Here is a 21,572-nt window from a genome sequence, read left to right as displayed (position 1 = left end):
TGGTTCACTAAGCAAATTAATTAAAAATAAAGCAACAATATTGACACAAAACTATTTAGGAAGAAAAGGTTGATGTTTATATTTAGATAATAATTATTTTACAATTAAATATTATATTAAAAATAATACTTGAATGCATTAAATAAATTTTTTTTCGTTGATCAATGTTGTGGACTTTAACTTCGTGTTGGTAGAAACCCTATCAAATGTATTGGCCATTTTTAAAGTCTCTGAACTTCTTTTAATTAAAGAATACTAAATGAATTGGATAAATAATTACGAATTGCATTATTTTGACGTCAAAATCTTAATCAGAGACCTTAAAATACTACTGAATTAAACTTGATAGTAATTAATAACAATTATAATTTTTTCGATTTATTGATATCGAAAATATTTTTATTCTTACATCTTAGTCATATCATTTTTTGTGCAAAATTATGCGAAAATGTGACTAAATAACATGCAATACTCAATTATACAGTGTTTAAAAGCAATTCATTAAACAATGTAAACTTTGTCAACTTGCGATTTTTTTAAGTATTTGAAAACTTTTTTATACTTAAGGTCATGTTATTTAGTGGTCACGTGTCCCATATACTTTACTATAAGTCACGTGACCATTGAATAACATAACCTTAAATCTTAAAATTATGCTAAAATGTGACTAAATAACATGCAATACTTAATTATAGATAGTTTAAAAGCAGTCCATTAAAAAATATAAAATTTGGAAATTTGCGATTTTTTGCATTTTTCGAAATCATTTTTATACTTACGTCTTAGTTATAGGACAGTACTTTTTTAAAAATTATGCTAAAATTTGACTAAATAACATGTAATAATCAATTATAGAGAGTTTAAAAGCAATTTATTAAAAAATATAAAATTTAAAAAATTTCGATTTTTTGAATTTAAAAAAAAAATTATATTTACATCTTAGTTATAGGACATTATTTTTGGCAAAACTATTCTAAAATGTGACTAAATAACATGTTATACTCAATTATAGAAAGTTTGAAAGCATTTTTTAAAAAAATGGAAAATTTGAAAATTTTTGATTTTTGAAATTTTCGAAAAATTGAATATCTCTCGTTCTAATTAATATTTTTCAAATCTGTAAATTTATAAACCTTCCTTGGCCCAAGGTCTAACATTCTGCCAAATTTGGTTTCAAATGGTTTACCAGTTTTTAAGTGATGCGCGAACAAAGATTATGTGACATACCGACATACATACATACATACATACATACATACTATAACGGGTGTCTTACTATTTTTATAATTATTTGAGAAATTACTATGAATTTTATTACTCTAAATGAGGTTATTTTATTTCAAGAATTTATTTTTGTTTACTTCAGGATCAACTAATTAAATAAAACACACGTTACTTTGTTGTTTGAATTAATGCCCGAACGCCAGAGATATTTTATGGAAAAATATTCAAACCTAAAATTTATTTAATTTTACGCTAGCTCAATCTTTTCAAGGAGAGCGCGGGGTAAGAGAAATCACCAGTTAGTTTGTTTTAGTTTTTGATTTAATCACAAGAAATTACAGGTCCAGACGGGACCTGTTCAAAAGTTACAAAAATGACATGTCGTGAAACAAAGAAAATTGACACACTTTAAATTTAAATCGATTGTTCGTCAGGAGACAACACATTTAATTATTCAGAGACTCACCGGAGATACGCCGACGTCCCCTCATTGTCCCACGGCTCATCCTCTCATCAAAAGGCACAAAAAATGCAATTTTTATTTAATTTTTATTATAGAAAAGGTCTACTGCGACCTGTCACAAAGACGCCAAAATGAGAATCAATTAAATGGCCGACGGGGACGCCGAAGTCGACGCGCATCTCCACTTCGTGGTGAGTCCCATGCGCACTTGTTACATGATTTTCCGATGGTAATCGATGCGCAACAGTCAGTAATTAGGTAAATTACCGACTGTCGAGAAGAGTTCATAAAAGTTCGCTTAGTCTCCGCGAGGGGCACTGCACGACGACGACTGGTTCGCAAGATGGCTGCGGCCAGTGTTATGACAGCTGATGTCCTCGCCGATGGATATTAGTTTTACTGCCAATTAATATGACCAGCATTTATTTCCAGTAATAAGTAAGGAAACATTTCCCATGTTGGACGAATACGGAGCAATATCTCGGCAGTAATCCGGGCGATGAGAAGTCAAGAACTCGCGGTGTTAAGTTTTACATGAAAGAATATCGAAGTATCAGTTTTCTTATGTTTACAATAATTGTGTTGACCAGCGATCTGACGGTTCGCTATTTTACAGGTTTGAAACTATGCATTTTGAAAGTTGATAAATAAGAGAATAATTCTCGGAAGGAGAAAATAAATGTTGATTCTCGATTTGACGTGAATAAGAAAAGATTAAAAATTCGATTATTTACAAAATTTATTAATCTGTACGCGGCAAATAAAATGCCGCGTTACAATACATACATACATACATACATACATACATACATACATACATACATACACGAAATTTTTTATTGGTATATTTGGAATCCTTGATGCCTAAAACGAATAATTATGTGCGAAATTTAAAGTTCTGAGCAATGTACAGACAAAAGTCTGATTTTATATATATATAGATTGTGAATAAAATTTTTTTTAAATTACGTACAAAATTTTTCATGTTACTTGTAAAAAATTGGTACAAAGAATCGGTTGTGTATCAATTTTTAATTGAAATATAATTTCTTTAAGAGGGTCATCCCGTGTGACAAGAGTTTTTTTGGATTTTAGATTAATTTTTAGAAACTTAATATTTTTAATAATACCAGTACCAGTCTTTGACGGGATTTAGTTTACCATAATAGAATTGACAGAGTGTCTACCGAATTGCGCGGGGAAACCGATAATATATATATATATATGGGTGATTAAATTTAAAATGTCATTTTTGATCCTACTAACTTTGATTTTTCGATGTTGGATTTTGAACTTAACGATACTCTATTTTGGTTGACTAGAATATATGATGGACAAAAATAATAGTGGTCGAGCAGGTGGAAGCAAATTTTAATTCTCACTAGGTGAAAAACGATAGGCAGAAATGATAAGAAATTTTCTGTTTTCGTTTATTCTTTTCTCAAATAAATTTTTACAACTTTAAAAAGTTAAAATATTTCAAATTACAATAATGAATGTTTCAACATGACTTAAAAAATATTTGGAATGAGTTCTGCCATAAATTAATATACTTTTTATATATATATATATACAGAGTATGAAATTAGGTTGAATTATTTTCACCCGGGAAACCAAATACCTGCAATGGTTTCCTGTCGAAATGTTTGACTGAAACAATTATTTGTATACAGCTATCCAAAAATTATTTTTTTTATTAAACATAATATGTTCGATTTAATAATTATACAAATTAATGTAATTAATGTAAATATTTGAAAAATTTTGTTGTTTAGCTTAGAAAATTAATATAAAACGGATATAATAATATAAAAAATTCAATCAATTTTTACGAAATTTACACAAATACTACATTACTCACCTTTACATGTACCAACTGTTGAAAAAGGTAAATTGGTATCAAATCTCATAAATTCTCACTTTAATTTATAAAAATTTAATTTTTTTTTGCTCCATTAAACTTTAAAATGTTAATCTGTCAAATGACAAATGATACAAGATGGCGAAATGTTGATGATGAAATGCAGATGGTAAAAGGATATTAATTTTTTTAAATTGAATTATGAAAACATTTATCGGTACACGTGCACAAATAGGGACATTTACATTACATTTATAGAATTTCATACGAAATCAGGTAAAATTATTTTTACCCGAGAAGGATAAGAGATAAAATTAGGAGAGAGTGGTCCTAAGTTGGCCGTGGGCCTAAGTTGGCCACCATGCGTTTTTCAGATATGGTATACTGGACGAATTTATAATTTTGTGGCATGATATATTGATAAACCATGATATAATTTATGGACCTAATTATAATCTAAGATTCTTCTACGCATTGTTAGACAATAATATTGTTTATGACAAAAAAAATTACATTTTTCTTGTTTTTCTGTTGGTTTTTTAATGAAATTTTTTTTATTAGCGTAATTAGTGTTGTGCAAAATTCAAACCGAACCGAGTTTTTTTCGGTTTTGGGGCGTCGAAATGTCGAATATTCGACATTCGAACTAGACGAAGAAATTCGAACAGTTCTGTTCGAATTATTTTGCACAGCTCTAAATGTAATAATTTGAAACTTGTAAAAATCTGCAGTGGTCCTAAGTTGGACACCTATTATTTTGCAAATAAATAAAATAAAACAATCCCACGTAAAAATGTTCCCGGGAATTGGGCCGAGAAATTCCCGGGAGTCACTCTCGAAAAATTCCCAGGAAATTCCCGGAAGTAAAAAAAACAAATGAATAAAAAAATTTTTCTTTTGTTTTTTTCACTCCCGTGAATTTCCTGGGAATTTCTCGAGAGTGACTCCCGGGAACTTTTTCACGTAGGATGCTTTATTTTCTAAACAAAAATAATTAAATAATGCGTATTTATTCTCCTAAATGTATCAAATTTGTCAAATTTCTGCGTAATTGAAAAGAATATGCATTTATTCCTTATACTCAAGCAAAAAAAGTGATGGGCAATTTAGGACCGCTAATTTCTAAAATGTCCAAAATGCAACTTTTCATTCTTTATTGTATTAAGAATACAAAAGCCATTCTACACGGAAAGAAAAAGTCCGTCAATCATTAATAGACTAGTATATTACTTTGAGACGCGACACAAAATCATTAAATGGATAACATTCTTTGAGTCACAATCAATGACGAGTTGCTTGCTGAAATTTAGAAAACTGTCATCAATATATAATACTCGTTTACTAAAATTTAGAAAACTGTCTATTAAATTTCCTATGACTATCAAAAGCATTCAAAAAATTCAACTTCTTTCAGAATCATCCCTAATTTTAGACACTATTTGGTACAGAATGAACACATTTTTTTCGTTGCACAGTTCCGATATTTTATTTACACTCTTAGACGCTTTAGACCAACACATTTTCGCATTTTAACGCAAGTAACCTAAAACCCAAGACTTACATATATATTCGCGTACTTAATAACTACACGTAGAAACGCACACTTATAACACTTTACGTTTAGAAGCGAACTGTTCTTATATACCAAATAACAAAATTTTTCGCAACTTGTGAGAAATGATTTTGCACTAATAACTACTTTTTAATTAGCGAGAAATATAAAAGAAAATATATTTTTATCGAGGTCAATTTCTAGACGCAATTCAACTGCAAATTATTAGTTAAGTTAAATATTTACATTACACATAATAGTATATGAGGCATTCCATGTCAAGTGATCCAGGTGTCTTACGGTGTAATGCTTATTTCGATAAATTTTACTCTTAAACTATTAAACATAAAAATTTGGCAAGGTACATTTTGGAAAGGGTTTTTCATGCTCTTTCGATTGAAAATAAGCATTTAAAAAAAAAATTTTTTTTGACCCAAAAAAATCAAAATTAAAAATAAATTTTAATTTTTTGGAAAAAAGGTCCCATTTTTTTTTTTTTTTTTTTTTTAAACGAAAGCTGAGGTTTTTTCCTAAAAGGACATAGAAATGAAAAAGTGGGACAAGAATGTTTAAACATTGAAAAACAGAGGTTTCTACTCTCTAAACCCGGTTTTTAGCTCTGTTTACGAGAAAATTCATTTTTTCAATGTTTAAACATTCTTGTCCCACTTTTTCATTTATATGTCCTTTTAGGAAAAAACCTCAGCTTTCGTTTAAAAAAAAAAAAAAAAAAAATGGGACCTTTTTTCCAAAAAATTAAAATTTATTTTTAATTTTGATTTTTTTGGGTCAAAAAAAATTTTTTTTTAAATGCTTATTTTCAATCGAAAGAGCATGAAAAAACCTTTCCAAAATGTACCTTGCCAAATTATTATGTTTAATAGTTTAAGAGTAAAAAATTATCGAAATAAGCATTGTACTGAAAAACCCAAAAATTTAACCCCCTTCCCCTCGGAAAATATTGGACTAGGTAAAAAAATATTTTCACGAAAAATTACTATCTATTAGTACTACAAAAGCCCCAAGTTTTGCTACGATTGGAGAAAAATTTTTCTCCACCTGGATCACTTGACATGGAATGCCTCATATAGGGATATGTATAGCAGACAGCAAAAACACATGGACTATAGAGAAACCGGAGGAAATGCGCATCGGTACACTGCGCAACAATGCGCTAGTGAAGAGCACCGATTTAGAATACGAGTCAACTAACGTTTCACAAACTTTCACTAATGATTCGTAAACATTCAAACAGCCATTGATAACAATTCAGCATTAAATCTAAAACAATTGGTCACATACTGGCATTCTAATCAATCCATGACTTGTTTTTTAAACTTTTATGAAGTTTTTCAATCGTTAAGTAAATTTAAGTAACCATCAACGGAAAAAGAGTCCCATCTCAAAGTAATATACTAATCCATTAATGGTTGACGGACTTTTTCTTTCCGTGTATAACGTTCTAAATAACATAAAATTACAGGAAAACGATCGCTGAACACAATTATATACTTGCTGACTTGATTAAATTCCATTTTGTTACGATTTTCGACCAATTAGCTTAGGCGGCCAACTTAGGACCACTCTCCCCTACTTAATTTTTCTTAAACATATAATTTTTCTCTTTCTTTTTGAAAATTTTATTTCAAATGAAGTTTCAACCAAAATTTAATCATCACTTCAAACTTTATTAGTAAAATTTATTAATAAAAAGGCAGAATAAATTAAATTGTATTTCGCGTTATATTTTACTCATTCTTCATATTATTCCTAAAAATGTGAAGGTTTGAACAAATGAAATCAAAGTTATTGAATTTTTGTTCAAAATTCACGAAAAAATCAAAATATATTAAATTATTTAAACTAAATAAAAGTCTGTTTGGAATTTCATGTGAAGTTCGCCTGAAATTCGTACGAGACATTATAATTAATTTGCAGCAATAATTAATTATGTTTTTTATAAAAAATTTAATTAAATTAAAAAAATTCTGTTAAAATCTTTTCTTGTAATGTTTTTGACATTACTCGCAAAGAATTTACAACTTTTAATTCATATCACGTAAAGTAGAAAAATAAATGTGCGTCATTTCTCATAAAATTTTCGTGTGCAATTTCGAGCGAATTGCATACCATAACCTTAAGGGGATCCCACTTATCGACATTGCAGATCTAAAACGATTAAAAATCTGCAACGACCGTTTCTTGGAAAATATAAGATATTATTACCTATAAATTTGGAAAACTCATTTTTTATCATGAATACACTGGATGAGTATTTTATTTGTTGTAATTATTTGAAAAAAATTATCGTTAGAAAGTTAAATATGGGCAGTTTCCCTGTAACACATCTTTGACTACTAGCTCAAACTGCAACGACCATTTCTCGAAAACAACGAAACAAAATAATTTTTCCATTTGGGAAATTTAATTTTGTAGGAAAATACGGAGGATGAGACTCATTTGCCATTCAGGAATAAATAAAAACTTTATTTTTTGTAAAGTGTATATGTGACAGCTGTTCGGTGGCACTTGATATTTAATTTACTAGCATTAACTTTTCTTTAACAATTTGAACAAAATAAATGTCTCTCATTGTGTGTCTTTCATCACTAATGAATTTTTACTCGAAAAGAAAACATATTTTATTGTTGCTAATTTAAAGCTAAAAATAATCAAAATTGGTCAGTTTTGGAACCTTTGGCGCCATCTCTTGGTTCTATGAACTACTAAAAGCTGTCACATGTGTTCTTCTTGTTGTAAATTGCTATACAAAACAGTTTACATAAATTAAAGTTTTTTATTGTTGTTTTCATATGTAATGAATCTTATTATTCTTCGCTTGTCTTCCTCAATAATTACACACAGTAGTAATCCCTTATCTACACCCAACGGTACAGTTTATAGCACCACAGGTAGCAAATTCTCAAAAATCCCCTCTACTTCTCTCCGGCCGGTGTCCTCTTCGATTACCTCACTTCGTTATTTGTACCCAACGGAACAACATCGTGTAAAATGAAACGCTCTCAAAGTGAAAAGAAAAGTGTTTCAAAGAAAAGAAAACTCGACAAAATTTTACAAGAAGTGCGACAAATCAGAGATGAGATTTCCAGTTATTCTTCAAGCGGAAGTGAATCTGAAAATAGTACTTCAGATACTAGTAAGTAAATAATTAAAAAGTGGGCCGCCATGCCTTCATTATAAATTAGTTAAATCGATTTTCGCTAAAAAATCAGAAACTACATAAAATCATATGGCCTCGCTATAGGTCTATTAAAAATTATAAATCATTTAACATTTATAAAATTCGACTTCGCTATAAGTCCATAAAAATTACTTAATAATCAAATTTTAAAACCAAAGTTTTGCTATAAACATTACAAAAATTAAAGTCAATATTAAATATTCTCAACAATTTACGAAATTAAATTTTAAATTCACAGGCGACACTGAGAAAATTTCCTCTCCGGGACCATCCGATAACAATAACGAGGACAATAGAGGAAAGGAAAACAATGAAAGTACAAACAAACTCATTGACCTTCTGGGATCAAATCCCGAAAATAAAAACAAGCAACAAGATCCCCTTCATGAGGAAATTTGTCTGCGATGGAATGTTTACCTGAAGCAAGGACTAAATAAGGAACAAAAAGAGGAAGTCATGAAAAAATATCCAGTGTTTGAAAATTGCCAACTAATGATGCCTCCAAAACTAAATGCAGAAGTGCAACACTGCATGGATAGTAAAGCTATTCGACACGATCAATTCCTGGAGAAACTGCAATTACAAATTGCTCATGCCTTATCAGCAACAGGTGTAGAATTAAATAATATTCTAAAATCTGAGAATCACGAAGAATTAAAAAATACATGCTCGACCCTTGCAGATATTGGCCAACTACTTTGCAATATTCATCAAGCTATCTCATCAAGTAGGAAATATCAAATCCTACCCTACTTGAACTATAGTTCCAGGAAGCTAATCGAAAATAGCGATAGAGACGAGTTCCTTTTAGGTTCAAATTTTGCCGAAAACGTCAAATCAAAGGAAGCCGTTCATAAAGTTGCGAAGGATTTAAAAGTAGTTAAAAAACATTACACCAATAAGCCTTCCACATCAAAACATCAGACACAGTCATCGGATTTCCATTCAAAAAATACAAGGAAACAACAGGATCATTTAAACTATCCACGACATCCTTCGTCTCAAAGGAAAAAGTACACTCCATCGATCAAGGACCAGGACCATCAAAAGAGGGGCCGAACCAAGAAATATTAACTGAGGTAAGCCCATATGCGGGTCGTTTAAAACATTTCTTTCACAATTGGTTAGAAATCACCCATAATAAGTCTATTTTACAGTGGACTCAGGGAATTAAAATACCTTTTTCTAAATTTCCCAAACAAAATATAAAACCAAAGGTAACCATACATACCAATGAAAAAATTCATTACAATGCGGCTATAAAAGAATTAAAAAATGTAGGGGCAATTCAAGAAAAAAATTATAAAAAGGGTGAATTTTTCTCCAGCTACTTTCTAGCCCTGAAACCGAATGGCAAGTATCGATTCATTTTAAATTTAAAAAAACTTAATCAATCTATTCAAACTAGTCACTTTAAATTAGAAGATTATAGAACCGCTTCTAAATTAATAACTCAAGACAATTTTTTAGCTATCATTGATATGAAAGATGCTTATTATCTTCTACCAATACATGAAGAACATAAAAAATATTTGAGATTTGAATACGAAAACAAAATATTCGAATTCCAATGCTTACCATTCGGTCTCAATATTGCCCCATACATTTTTACTAAACTCTTGAAGCCTGTAATTCAATATCTCAGAGAAACATTAAACGTTCTCTGCGTTATCTACCTAGATGATTTACTGATAATAGGTAAAACCAAAAAAGAATGTACCACATCAGTAAATCACGCTCTTGAATTACTAAAAAAGCTAGGTTTCTTAATAAATCACAAAAAAAGCAATTTAATACCCTCGAAAGAAATAAAATTTTTAGGATTCCTCTATAACAGCCATGATATGACAATAAGACTGCCCGACGACAAAAAACTAAAATTAGTTAAAACTCTAAATTATATAAAAAATAAAAATTATTGTTCAGTAAGAGACTTCGCGAGCATAATCGGGAAATTAGTCGCAGCGTGCCCTGCTGTTAAGTATGGCTGGGTTCACATTAAAAATTTAGAAAGGGCTAAATTCGAGACGTTAAAAATAGAACCTGAAAATTATAATAGAAAAATGCATATACCCTCTTATACAAATCATGAATTAGAATGGTGGATAAATAATGTAAAATCATCTCATCAAAATATGAAAACCCCAACAAATTTTCAAATTGAAATTTTCACAGATGCTTCAAAAACGGGTTGGGGAGCTTGCGCGAATGGGAAGGAAACAAAAGGCTTTTGGTCAACTAATGAACAAAATTTACACATTAATCAATTAGAATTACGCGCCGCCTTCTATGGATTACAATCATTTGCTAAAGAATTTTCAAACTGCGCAATTCTATTGCGCATTGATAACAAAACAGCAATTGCTTGTATTAACAAAAAAGGGAGCGTTCAATTTCCAAAATTGAATAAAATAGTATACAAAATTTGGCACTGGTGTGAATCAAAAAACATTGAAATATTCGCATCATATATTTCAACCAAAGAAAATGTTTTTGCTGACCGTCAGTCCAGATCTCAATTCATAGAAACCGAGTACTCGTTAAATAATAAAGTATTCAGTACAATTTGCTCAAAATTTAATTACCCTACAATAGATTTATTTGCCTCGATGCAAAATAAAAAGTGTAAAAGATATGTATCATGGGGACCTGACCCAAACTCAGAATACGTTGACGCATTTACACTGAATTGGCAAAACGAATACTTTTACGCTTTTCCTCCTTTTTCATTAATAACGAGAGTATTAGATAAAATCATTCAAGACAAAGCTGAAGGAATAGTTATAGTACCAAAATGGCCCTCCCAACCTTGGTACCCACTTTTTAAGAAACTTTTGAATGCCACTGCACTTTATTTTATGCCACAAAATGATTTGATTCTCTCTCCTTTCAGCCAGCCACATCCTCTGCACAAAACACTTATCCTGGTTGCAGGGAATTTGTCAGGGAAAAATGGATAAAAAATCAAATTCCACATAAGGCAATTCCAACTATGTTAAACTCAATTTCGCAAAATACTTTAAAACAATATAATAGTGTTTATAAAAAGTGGTGGGAATTTTCCACTAATTATAATCAAAATCCGTTTGAATACAATCTTGAAAGAGTATCAGATTATTTAATAGAATTATCAGAAAAAGATTTATCATTTTCAAGTGTAAACACTCATAAATCAGCGCTTTCCTTTTTATTTTCATTTAATCCGGAAGATGATAAAATCTTAAAAAGAATACTTAAAGGAGTTTATAATAAAAAACCGCCCACACCGAAATACGAGTCAACTTGGGATCCTAGTCCAGTTCTAGATTATTTAAAAAAATTACATCCTCTTTCATCACTAAATCTCACACAAATCACACTTAAATTAACTATGCTACTTGCTCTTACAACAGGCCATAGAGTTCAAACATTTTCGTCAATTCAATTAGAAAACATAAAATTTTTGCAAGATAAAATAGAAATAAAAATATCAGGAAAATTGAAAACCTCAGGAAAAAATAAATATCAACCACTAATTATACTACCATTCTTTGCAGAATGCCCAGAGCTTTGTGTGGCAACAGTTTTACAATTCTATATAGAAAAAACAAAAGAATTGCGACCAAGCAATGAGCAATTTTTGCTTATAACATATAAAAAACCCTATCATAGAGCAACATCACAATCAGTTAGTAGGTGGTTGAAAACAACCTTACAAGAAAGTGGAATAGATACAAACACTTTCTCAGGATATAGTACTAGACATGCGTCCACCTCTGCAGCATACAGAAAAGGTATTAATATCGAAACGATACGCAAAACTGCAGGGTGGACTCATGCCTCTGAAACTTTCAATAAATTTTATAATAAACCGATAACACAAAATTCCGACGCATTTGCAAGAGCTGTGTTAAATTTAAACAAAAAATAATTGTATGTAAAAGAAAAATTATTTGTTCATCGTTCAGTTTATCGTTTAATATTTAATCGTGTTTATTTAATACCTGTTAATTAATGAATGAAAAAAAAAAAAAAAAAAAAAAAAAATTTATTATTATTATAATAATAATTAATTAAATTGTTAAAAAAAGTTATATTGTAATTAAAAAATACATAAATAAAAACAAACGTTCAGATCACAAAGTCTTATCTTTAAACATCTACTGTGTGTAATTATTGAGGAAGACAAGCGAAGAATAATTGTAAGATTGATCGACTTACCTAATAAGGAAGATCAATCGAAATTATTCGAGCTTGTCTTCCGAAAATAATTACATTCCCTCCCTCCCATTCATATACCCTAAGTGATCTGAAATAATAGAAAAAAACCAAACAACGAAGTGAGGTAATCGAAGAGGACACCGGCCGGAGAGAAGTAGAGGGGATTTTTGAGAATTTGCTACCTGTGGTGCTATAAACTGTACCGTTGGGTGTAGATAAGGGATTACTACTGTGTGTAATTATTTTCGGAAGACAAGCTCGAATAATTTCGATTGATCTTCCTTATTAGGTAAGTCGATCAATCTTACAATTATGTGTATTTTTTATTAAAATTAAGTTTGCTAAATGGAAAAATTATTTTGTTTTGTTGTTTTCAAGAAAAGGTCGTTGCAGTTTGGGCTCTTGGAAACTGACCATATTTAATTTTCTAACAATATATTTTTTTTAATAATTACAACAAATAAAATACTCATCCTATGTATTTATAATAAAAAATGACTTTCACAAATTTATAGGTCATAATTCCTTATATTTTTCAAGAAACGGTCGTTGCAGATTTTTAACTATTTTTGATCTGCATTTTTGGTATGTGGAATCCCCTTAAGAAATTCACTCGAAATTCGCACGAAATTCTGTTTCAAAACGCCGCACGAATTCATAAAATATTTCGTCTAAACTTCTATTTAATTTCGGTCGAATTTTATATGAATTACTGCTCTAAATTCGGACGAATTATTTTCACTTGGGAAAGAAATGTAGTTCTAGGTGCCAAGTAATGAAGAAAAAAACTGCTAGATTTAGTAAAAAAATTTCGACTATTGAAAAAAGAATGGATTTTCTGGAAATTAAAGAAAGGTAAAAAAACATCATTTTATATGATGTTCAACGCTCTACAACTGAAGGAGAGAATTTGTTACTAACTGTGCAAATGATCTTCAAAAAAGCAACAATTAATATTCCTGATGATGGCTTTGAATCAATTTTCTTTTTAGGGAAAAAAGTGAACCGAGACCAGTTTTAATTAAATTTACAAATATTAAATACAGAGATCTCATATTAAAAAAATGTCAAGAATCTTCTCACACACAATATATTTTTTTCACCAGACTTTACGCCAGAACAACAACAGACGCGTAAAAAGATAATGGCATGTGTGTTTCGAATGGAAGAATGAAGGATGACTCACCAGCAGAATATACGTTTATTAGGGGAAAAAGTTGTTCTATTATTGATTTGGTTTGGGTTAATTCATATGGATTTCATTTTATTGAAAATTTTAAAATAATGAATATTATAACAAAATCAGATCATTTCCCCGCAGTAGTCTCGTTAATCACCGATAATTCAAATAACTCTTATTGTAATATAAATAAAAAATGTCAGTTATTTAAATGGAACGACGAAAAATCTGAATTGTTTAAAAATAGCATTCAATACCCTGTAAATACTGATCTCGACAAATTATCAATTGAAAAGTTGACTCTAAACTTAATGAAGTCTATTAAAGACTCGGCTGTATTATCAGAAATGGTCACATTTACACCAAAAAGATATAGAGTTTCTAAGCCCTGGTTCGACAAAAAATGCAGAGAAAAAAAAGAATCTTAAAACCTTACTAAAGATGTGTAAACTTTCTTGCTTTAAAGAGAATGATATAGTAAAATATAACAATGCTGAAAAAGAATACAATAAAATATTATTTAAAAAAAAGGTGTATAATGAAAATATTATAGAATCTTTGAACAGGATTGGGAAATCTAGTTATTTTTGGAAAATATTTAATAGTTACAGAACTCGAAAATATACTGTTAAAAATATTGAATTAAACATGTGGACAGAATTCCTAAAGTTTCTTTTTCCTCCCCTTAATACTGTTAATAATTCTCTTACTCATTTTGATGTTATGTATAATCCCTATTTGGACCCTCAGATTACTCTGGATGAGACCCTGGCTAGTTTGAATCATTGCAAAAATAGAAAGTCACCTGGACCTGATGGTATCTCCTACGAATTCTTGAAAAACCTGCCATATTAAATACGCCATTTTGAATTTTAAAATCTGACTTCATATTCGTAATTAGTGACTCCGAAAACCCCCTGATATAAAGTTTCATGAAAATTGAATAATTTTTTTAATTTGATGTCTGCCATATTGAATCCGCCATTTTGAATTTCTTTAAAATCTGACTAAATATTTGTAATCAGCGTCCACAAAAACCTCTATGATATAAAGTTTATTGAAAATTGAATAATTTTTTAAATTTTATGTCTGACATAATTACTCGCCATTTTGAATTTTAAAATCTTACTTTAAATTCGTAATCAAACTTGAATATGTATCTGCAAATGAAAAGTATTTTTGGAAAGCCTGGTTATTTGGCTATAATTTTGCTGTACATTATTTTACTGTAGACTCAAATCCCTACGAGATAAGAATGAAAAAGTAAACAAAAAATTTTTAACTGTCCTTGCCCCAGTACCGGTGCAAGGATAGTTAAAAGAATTCGAATGCTAAAAATATTATAGAAAATCAGTTAATTTTCGTTTTCTTTATTTTATTGGATTTAGACTATTCAAAATTGATATCTCAAGTATTAAAAATATGTATTGAACATTTTCTGAATTTCAATTATTGTATTAAAATTCATCTGAACTAGAATCAGAGGTTTAACCAATTTTCTTCAGATGACCACCAATTTCTTAGTTAATAAGCATCGTTTTCCGTATATAATTACGCACAATTATGTATATCAAGCTGAGAAGAACAATTAAATACTTTTTTAAAATTTGCAATGTCATTAATAGGATTTTACCGAGCCGTATTATCTCTAACTATCCTTGCCCCGTGAGTCCATATTTCAGTTTTTTCTAAATTTTATGAAACAACGTGTATTAATTTGAAAATAAATATGATATTCGTGTTCAGCAGGAAATTCCACTCCGGAAAACACTTACGTAAATAAATATTCTGAAACTCTAATATAAAAAACAATATGATAAACATTACGTTGACATTTTATCAAAACAGACTTTTTTCAAAAATAAACTCCTAACTTCGCAAATGGTGACAGATTGACTTGTAATTTTTAAAATCATCTTTTGGTGTTAAAACGCGAATATACCATGAATTACGCGATTTTTGAGCAAGCCGTCTAAGCATAACAGCAACTAACTACCCTTACCCCTTAACTATCCTTGCCCCATCCTCCCCTATCTTTTTTTTCATTTGCCCATGAATCCAATTGTTAGTTTTTTAATACAATGGCTGGTTTCTTCATGGGACTTAATGGGTTAAATAAACTATTAACAAATTGTATTCATTTTTACTTAATATATTTTTAATTTACTTACTTGTAGCTAACGATTCCATGTCACAAACTTAAAGAGCCTCGGCAAGTCCCATACAAAAAATGCCTGTTTTTCGTACCTCGAATTTTAAAACTTTTTTTATACTAAATGGTCAAATATGATGACCAAATAATCCCTGCAAAATTTCAAAGTGAGCATATGCGCCGTTTAGGAAATATAGAGGTTTAAAGTTGACCATGTCCAATAATGGAAAAATAGTAATTTCACATATATGGAACTCCATTTTTGAGCCGCCATTATGATTTAAAATTTTGTCTATAGTCCTATCCTGTAGCTTATATATTTTTGTTACGTTATTTGTAACATTTGGAATTATTTTTCTGATATTTTGTAGTAGAAAAAATTGATAATTAAACAAAAATTTGAAGAAAATCAGACTTTTTTTTATAACGCCATTCTATAGAACGCACATGAAAACATAAGAAATGATGATTGATGAATTTTTCTATTGATTTTTAAGTACCGAAATAATTCCTTAAACGTCATGACAAAAGTTTGTACATTTGGGCGTTGAAGGGTTAAATGCTACATATTGGGTCCTAGTAAGCTGTAATTCGATAAATATATGTATTTTTACATGTAGATTACAGGAGATAAATCGCAACTCGAAATACAGTCGCTTGATTATTATTCCAGTGGAATCCTGTTGCCGCATTTTCGGAAAAATCACAAACCACAAGAATGTTTGCAGGTTAGCTCGAAGAATAGAAATCCATTGTTGATAAGCAATTTCATAAATATTATTGTCTTTAAAAATCTCGCTGAGTAAGTCTTTAAGAAACTTTTGACAAATAATAATAATAATTTTCTGATTCCTCGGCGGCTGTTTCCCTCAGGGATAAATCAAGGGAAAATCCAAGGAAACAACTTCACTTCTATTCACACTCTTTATTTATTCACAACTTTTTACACAAAACTCCAGTTCTCTCACAACACTCAAAATTTTACAAAACTATTACGCGCTTTCTCTCTACAAGTCTCTTTGAACACACTTTCTACACATCTCGTAGAACTGATTACAAAAAAATGTCGGCGAAAAACTACCGGCACCTGTTTCTGGATTTTCTCAACACGTGCTCGGCTTCTTCAACTACTCTTCTCTCTCGTTCCAACTGGCTCTACTCTCTCTATCTCTTTCTAATAATAATCGGCTCTGCCCTCTACCACTTTCTCTCCTACTAACTAGCCGCGCGACACACATTCACCACTGATAGTGGGTCACACGGCAGTTAGTACATAGAAAATGATGATTTATAATTAATTTCTTCAAAAATTTCCATGGTCCTACTCTGATTTTTACATGGCTCATAGGAAAAAAGGCAAGCTTTCGATTAGGATAGGTTAGAAAAAAATAAAAAAACATCGATTTTGAGATATATTGAAATTAAGAATTTGACCTTGAATGTCAAGGTCAAATTGAAAGAAAACAACTTTTTTTCATCACCAGCTTATAGCCCGTGAAAACCTCTTTTAAAATCACTATTCATACTTTAAATTTGATTAATTTTACTTATCAGTATATTAAATTGAAAAAAAGATATTTTCCAAAAAATCAAAATTTTGAAACTCCATAACTCAAAAAATATTTTATTTATTTATTTATTCAGAAATATACGGGCAATGCCCATTCGTACAAAAGTACTATAAAAAATACTAAAAATAATACATATATTTATTTGGCCGCATTAACATTGCTATTGTTATTGTTATCATATACATATACATGGGAACGCAAGCTGGTTACAAATGTACTTAATGATATTCCAAAAAAATCAATTAAACTACTAAGTTCATGGACAACAATTCCACGTTTCCATACAAGAGGGAACACACCACAAGAGAGAGACCAATTAAACAATATATATAGCGGTTCAACGAGAGAGGAACAGCACGATTTCAAAAGTGAAGGCGGAATTTCGTCAGGACCAGCTCCCTTATTTACATCCAAAGCTCTAAGTTTTAACAAAATTGTTTCTCGAGAAATATGACTTAGTGAGACAAAGTTATTGATATTTCCATAAAAGTCAGTGGCTGAAACGCTTTCAGAAGGCAAAAATTCAAATTTTCAAATTCAAAAAAAATTTATATTTACACTTCTACTAATAATAGTAACATTTTAGCAAATATTTTATATCATCTTTTTTGTTAAGAGGTTTTTTCTGTAGACGAATATGAATTATCTCAGAGATCAGTCTTTTTCGCCACACAGGTTCGTTGTCAAGAATTGAGAAACACTCCAATCGAAATCGTGATTGAAATCGCGTTTATGAATGGCTATGACATTAGTTTTTGATTTCTTGTGTTAATCAATTCTCACACCAAGCATTCTCTTTGACTCACCCACATAACTAGCAAAACAATCCTTACAATTAATTTGATAAATACAATTTGTTTTCTCAGTCTTTTTAGTTGCATCTTTGCCTTTTCTTACGTTATTATTATTATTATTATTATTATTATTATTATTATTATTATTATTATTATTATTATTATTATTATTATTATTATTATTATTATTATTATTATTATTATTATTTATTTTTGGTATCACTACGGTGTCAAATTCGTGTAATAAATTTAATAACTTATAATAAATCTTTTCCGAAAAGGGCATAACAATTTTTTTAGCACCTGAATAGTGTGTTTTTTTACTATTGACATTTTGGTTTAAATTAATAGTTTGAAGTCGTTTTTTACATATTTTTCAATAATATCTAACGGATAAGCATTTTCTATTAGCAACTCCTTGACAATATCAATGTTTTTCTGATGAAACCTGACATTGGAAAGTTTAATTGCTCTTTCGATCAAATTATATATGTTTATAGACGTATATATATACCCATATATATACCTATATATATATATATGCATACTTGTAGGCATATACTCGAATAACAGCCAACCCTATATGCTTCTTACGTGAAGAATCGACGCCGCAAATTAATATTAAGGTATGATTGAAACTTGTATGCAAATTTATGTGTGTTTTATATAAAAAATTTGAATATTATAAAATTATATGTTAACTTTAACTCTTTCGTTCGGTATGCAAATTGTGTGTACGAGTGAGAGAGAAAGAGCGTGTTTGAACGTAGTCCGAAAGGATTAGTGTCAACTTTTGACGCTACGAGCGTTATCTTTAGTAATGTAATGTAAGATTGGGTTCTCTCGCAAACGACATGCCTCATCACCCCTATTTAAGGCGGGGGTGCGAGACCACCCAGTCAGTCGATCACTCACTTGCACTCGATGTTGATCCTCTCCTCTAACGAATAAAGTTCTTTGCAACTCAATTCACCAGAGTCTTTTTATCATTTTTGCCGAGCCTGAAGTGTTCCTCACCTCACTCGACGTTTTTGGGTCTTACTGTGTTCACAGTAAGTACTGTTTTACCCTTCTCCGGTATTACCGATACGGAAGAGTCCCTCTTCCGAAAATCGTAATCCGAGAAGACGCTGATAGGTGTCTCGCCTTGTCGTCCAACTGTACGGAAGAGTCCCTCTTCTGCAAGGTTTGACGACGAAGTGATACTCGTACGGTACGTACCCGTAGAGACGCGCTATACGGAAGAGCCACTCTTCCGAAAATAGTCGCCCCTGCGTGTGCACTCCAGAGCGAGTCGTCTCCCTGGGGTCCGCCGAATTAACGGAAGAGTCTCTCTTCCGCGATTCCGTACTACGGGAGACCACCTATCTAACCTCGTTTCGTCGTTCGTTACGGTACGGAAGAGCCTCTTTTCCGAGCCGCCGAGCGCATTTTTAGCCCCAAATAAAAAAACAAACTATTAGACCGCGCAGTCGCTAAGGGCGAAATTCGCTCGAGAAGTCTCTGCGTTGCGCGTAAATTACGGAAGAGTCCCTCTTCTGCGCTTACGCAACAACGTATGACCGGCCCTCGAGACGTGCCCGATCACCGGTAATATACAGAAGAGTCCCTCTTCTGCGTTGTTACCCGGTCACTACCTTTTTTTGCGTAACTATTTTCTTTTTACCCAAGTCGAATCAGATTTTCCTCGTTTCGCACCCTTTGACCGTGTCATCCACACCGTGACCGGTATCAATTTTATTTTCAGGAATGCAAGTTAAAATATCATCAACGTAGCGACAAAAAAATATTGGTGTAAAAGATAAAACATCTAAACACTCTTCTTCAAGATCACTCATAACAATATCAGCAAACAATCCCGAGATTGATGAACCCATAGGTGTTAGATATATCTTTAAACTATTAATTCAAAGCAAAATGTCAATAGTAAAAAAACACACTATTTAGGTGCTAAAAAAATTGTTATGCCTTTTTCGGAAAAAAAAATTGACCTAAATTTTGTGGGTAGCAGGAATTCTTTGTCAAATTTTGACGCCTAGGTCAAAACTGCCCTCAAAATTGACCTATATTAACGTAATGTGAGGCCGTTATTTATCCTCTTTTTGACCAACAGGTCAAAAAATAGGTCAAATTAGACATAGATTTTGACGTGATGTGAGACCGTTATTTATCCTCTTTTTGACCTATAGGTAAAAAAATAGGTCAATTTTGACATAAGTTTTGACGGCCCCTTTGGGATAGGGCGCCCTTACAGAATCTTGAAACAGCGGCGGCGGCGGTAAATAAATATGTAAATATGTAAATATGTATATATTTATGCAACGAGTTCATTGACTTCAAATTTACACGTGTATTAATTTGTTTAATTTCTATTCGCCTTTTAGTTTGTCAGTTGAGTTCGAAGAGTGATAATGCTCGTACCATGTCATTATAAATAATTTTTTTAATAATTTATTAACGGTAAACAAACAAAAAATTTATTTTTTTATGTATTTTTTATTTTGTGTTAATTTTGTTGGTATTTTTGTGACTCTTTTGTTTTATTTTTTTTGTTTGTAATTTATAATAAATTTTACAGTTTCTAAAGAGGACAGCTGTGCTGTCGAAACGTTAAAAAAAAGGTTTTTTTCTTTTTCCTTTTTTTATTATTTGACTTGGAGGATTAATAACTTCATTATATATATTAAATCATTATATTCTTTTAAACATATTGCGTAACTTACCTAATACAATAATTTTTACGTTTTGATGAAGTGTACATACACAAACGGTATGCATAATTGAAACTATAAATGACTTGGAAAATATAATTTTATTTACCTGGTTTCGATTCTAGCATCGTTAATATTTCAGATTTTTCTCAGAGAGACTTTGCGAAGTTCACCATATCTCTTGTTGCGTTAAGGGGACACCTAAGTGGAAAAATGACAAAAAATCGATTTTTTTAAATTTGATTTTCTAAAAGTAGACTCAATTAGGAATATAACAAGACTTTTTAAAACCTTTTCTGAAGAGTAGAAAAAATCTGATTACATGATTCTGAATACCATGAGTTTTTAGTACTTTTTCTTTTTTCGTGTCTCCTGTCAAAATTATTTTTTTCCAATTTTTTAACTTTCGGTACACTTTTCTCCGAATCTACTAAACCGATTTGTAATTTATTTTTTTACTTTGTTCAGTAAGGTTCCAAGAATACGAATAAGAAGTTTAACATCATTTTGAGTTGTACAAACGGAGATATGAGTCAATGAATCAGAGAAAATGGGATTTTTATTTTGCTTTGGGTATAAATATTTATAAAAAAGTTTCTATTGAAGATAACGTCGTATTACTTCTTATTCATATACTTGATTATATTTGTAATCGAATAAAA

The 21,572-nt window shown here is 30.5% G+C and overlaps 2 protein-coding genes across 2 annotated transcripts in view; both read left to right on the top strand.

Moving 5' to 3' along the window:
* Positions 1–21,572, top strand: part of LOC122506280 (ADP-ribosylation factor-like protein 3) — a 128,126-nt gene that overhangs the window by 99,713 nt on the left and 6,841 nt on the right. The gene's annotated exons all lie outside the window — the stretch shown is intronic.
* LOC122506278 lies at positions 8,542–12,260 on the top strand. Its single transcript, XM_043618373.1, has 2 exons — positions 8,542–9,381; positions 11,196–12,260. The coding sequence occupies exon 2, from the start codon at positions 11,295–11,297 to the stop codon at positions 12,210–12,212; it is 918 nt and encodes a 305-aa protein (XP_043474308.1). The 5' UTR covers positions 8,542–9,381; positions 11,196–11,294; the 3' UTR covers positions 12,213–12,260.

The sequence above is a fragment of the Leptopilina heterotoma genome, unplaced genomic scaffold (assembly GCF_015476425.1).
Source record: "Leptopilina heterotoma isolate Lh14 unplaced genomic scaffold, ASM1547642v1 Lhet_402, whole genome shotgun sequence".
Taxonomy (NCBI): domain Eukaryota; kingdom Metazoa; phylum Arthropoda; class Insecta; order Hymenoptera; family Figitidae; genus Leptopilina; species Leptopilina heterotoma.
Note: the sequence above shows the minus strand (reverse complement) of the source record. Positions and strands in the feature narration are given on the sequence as shown.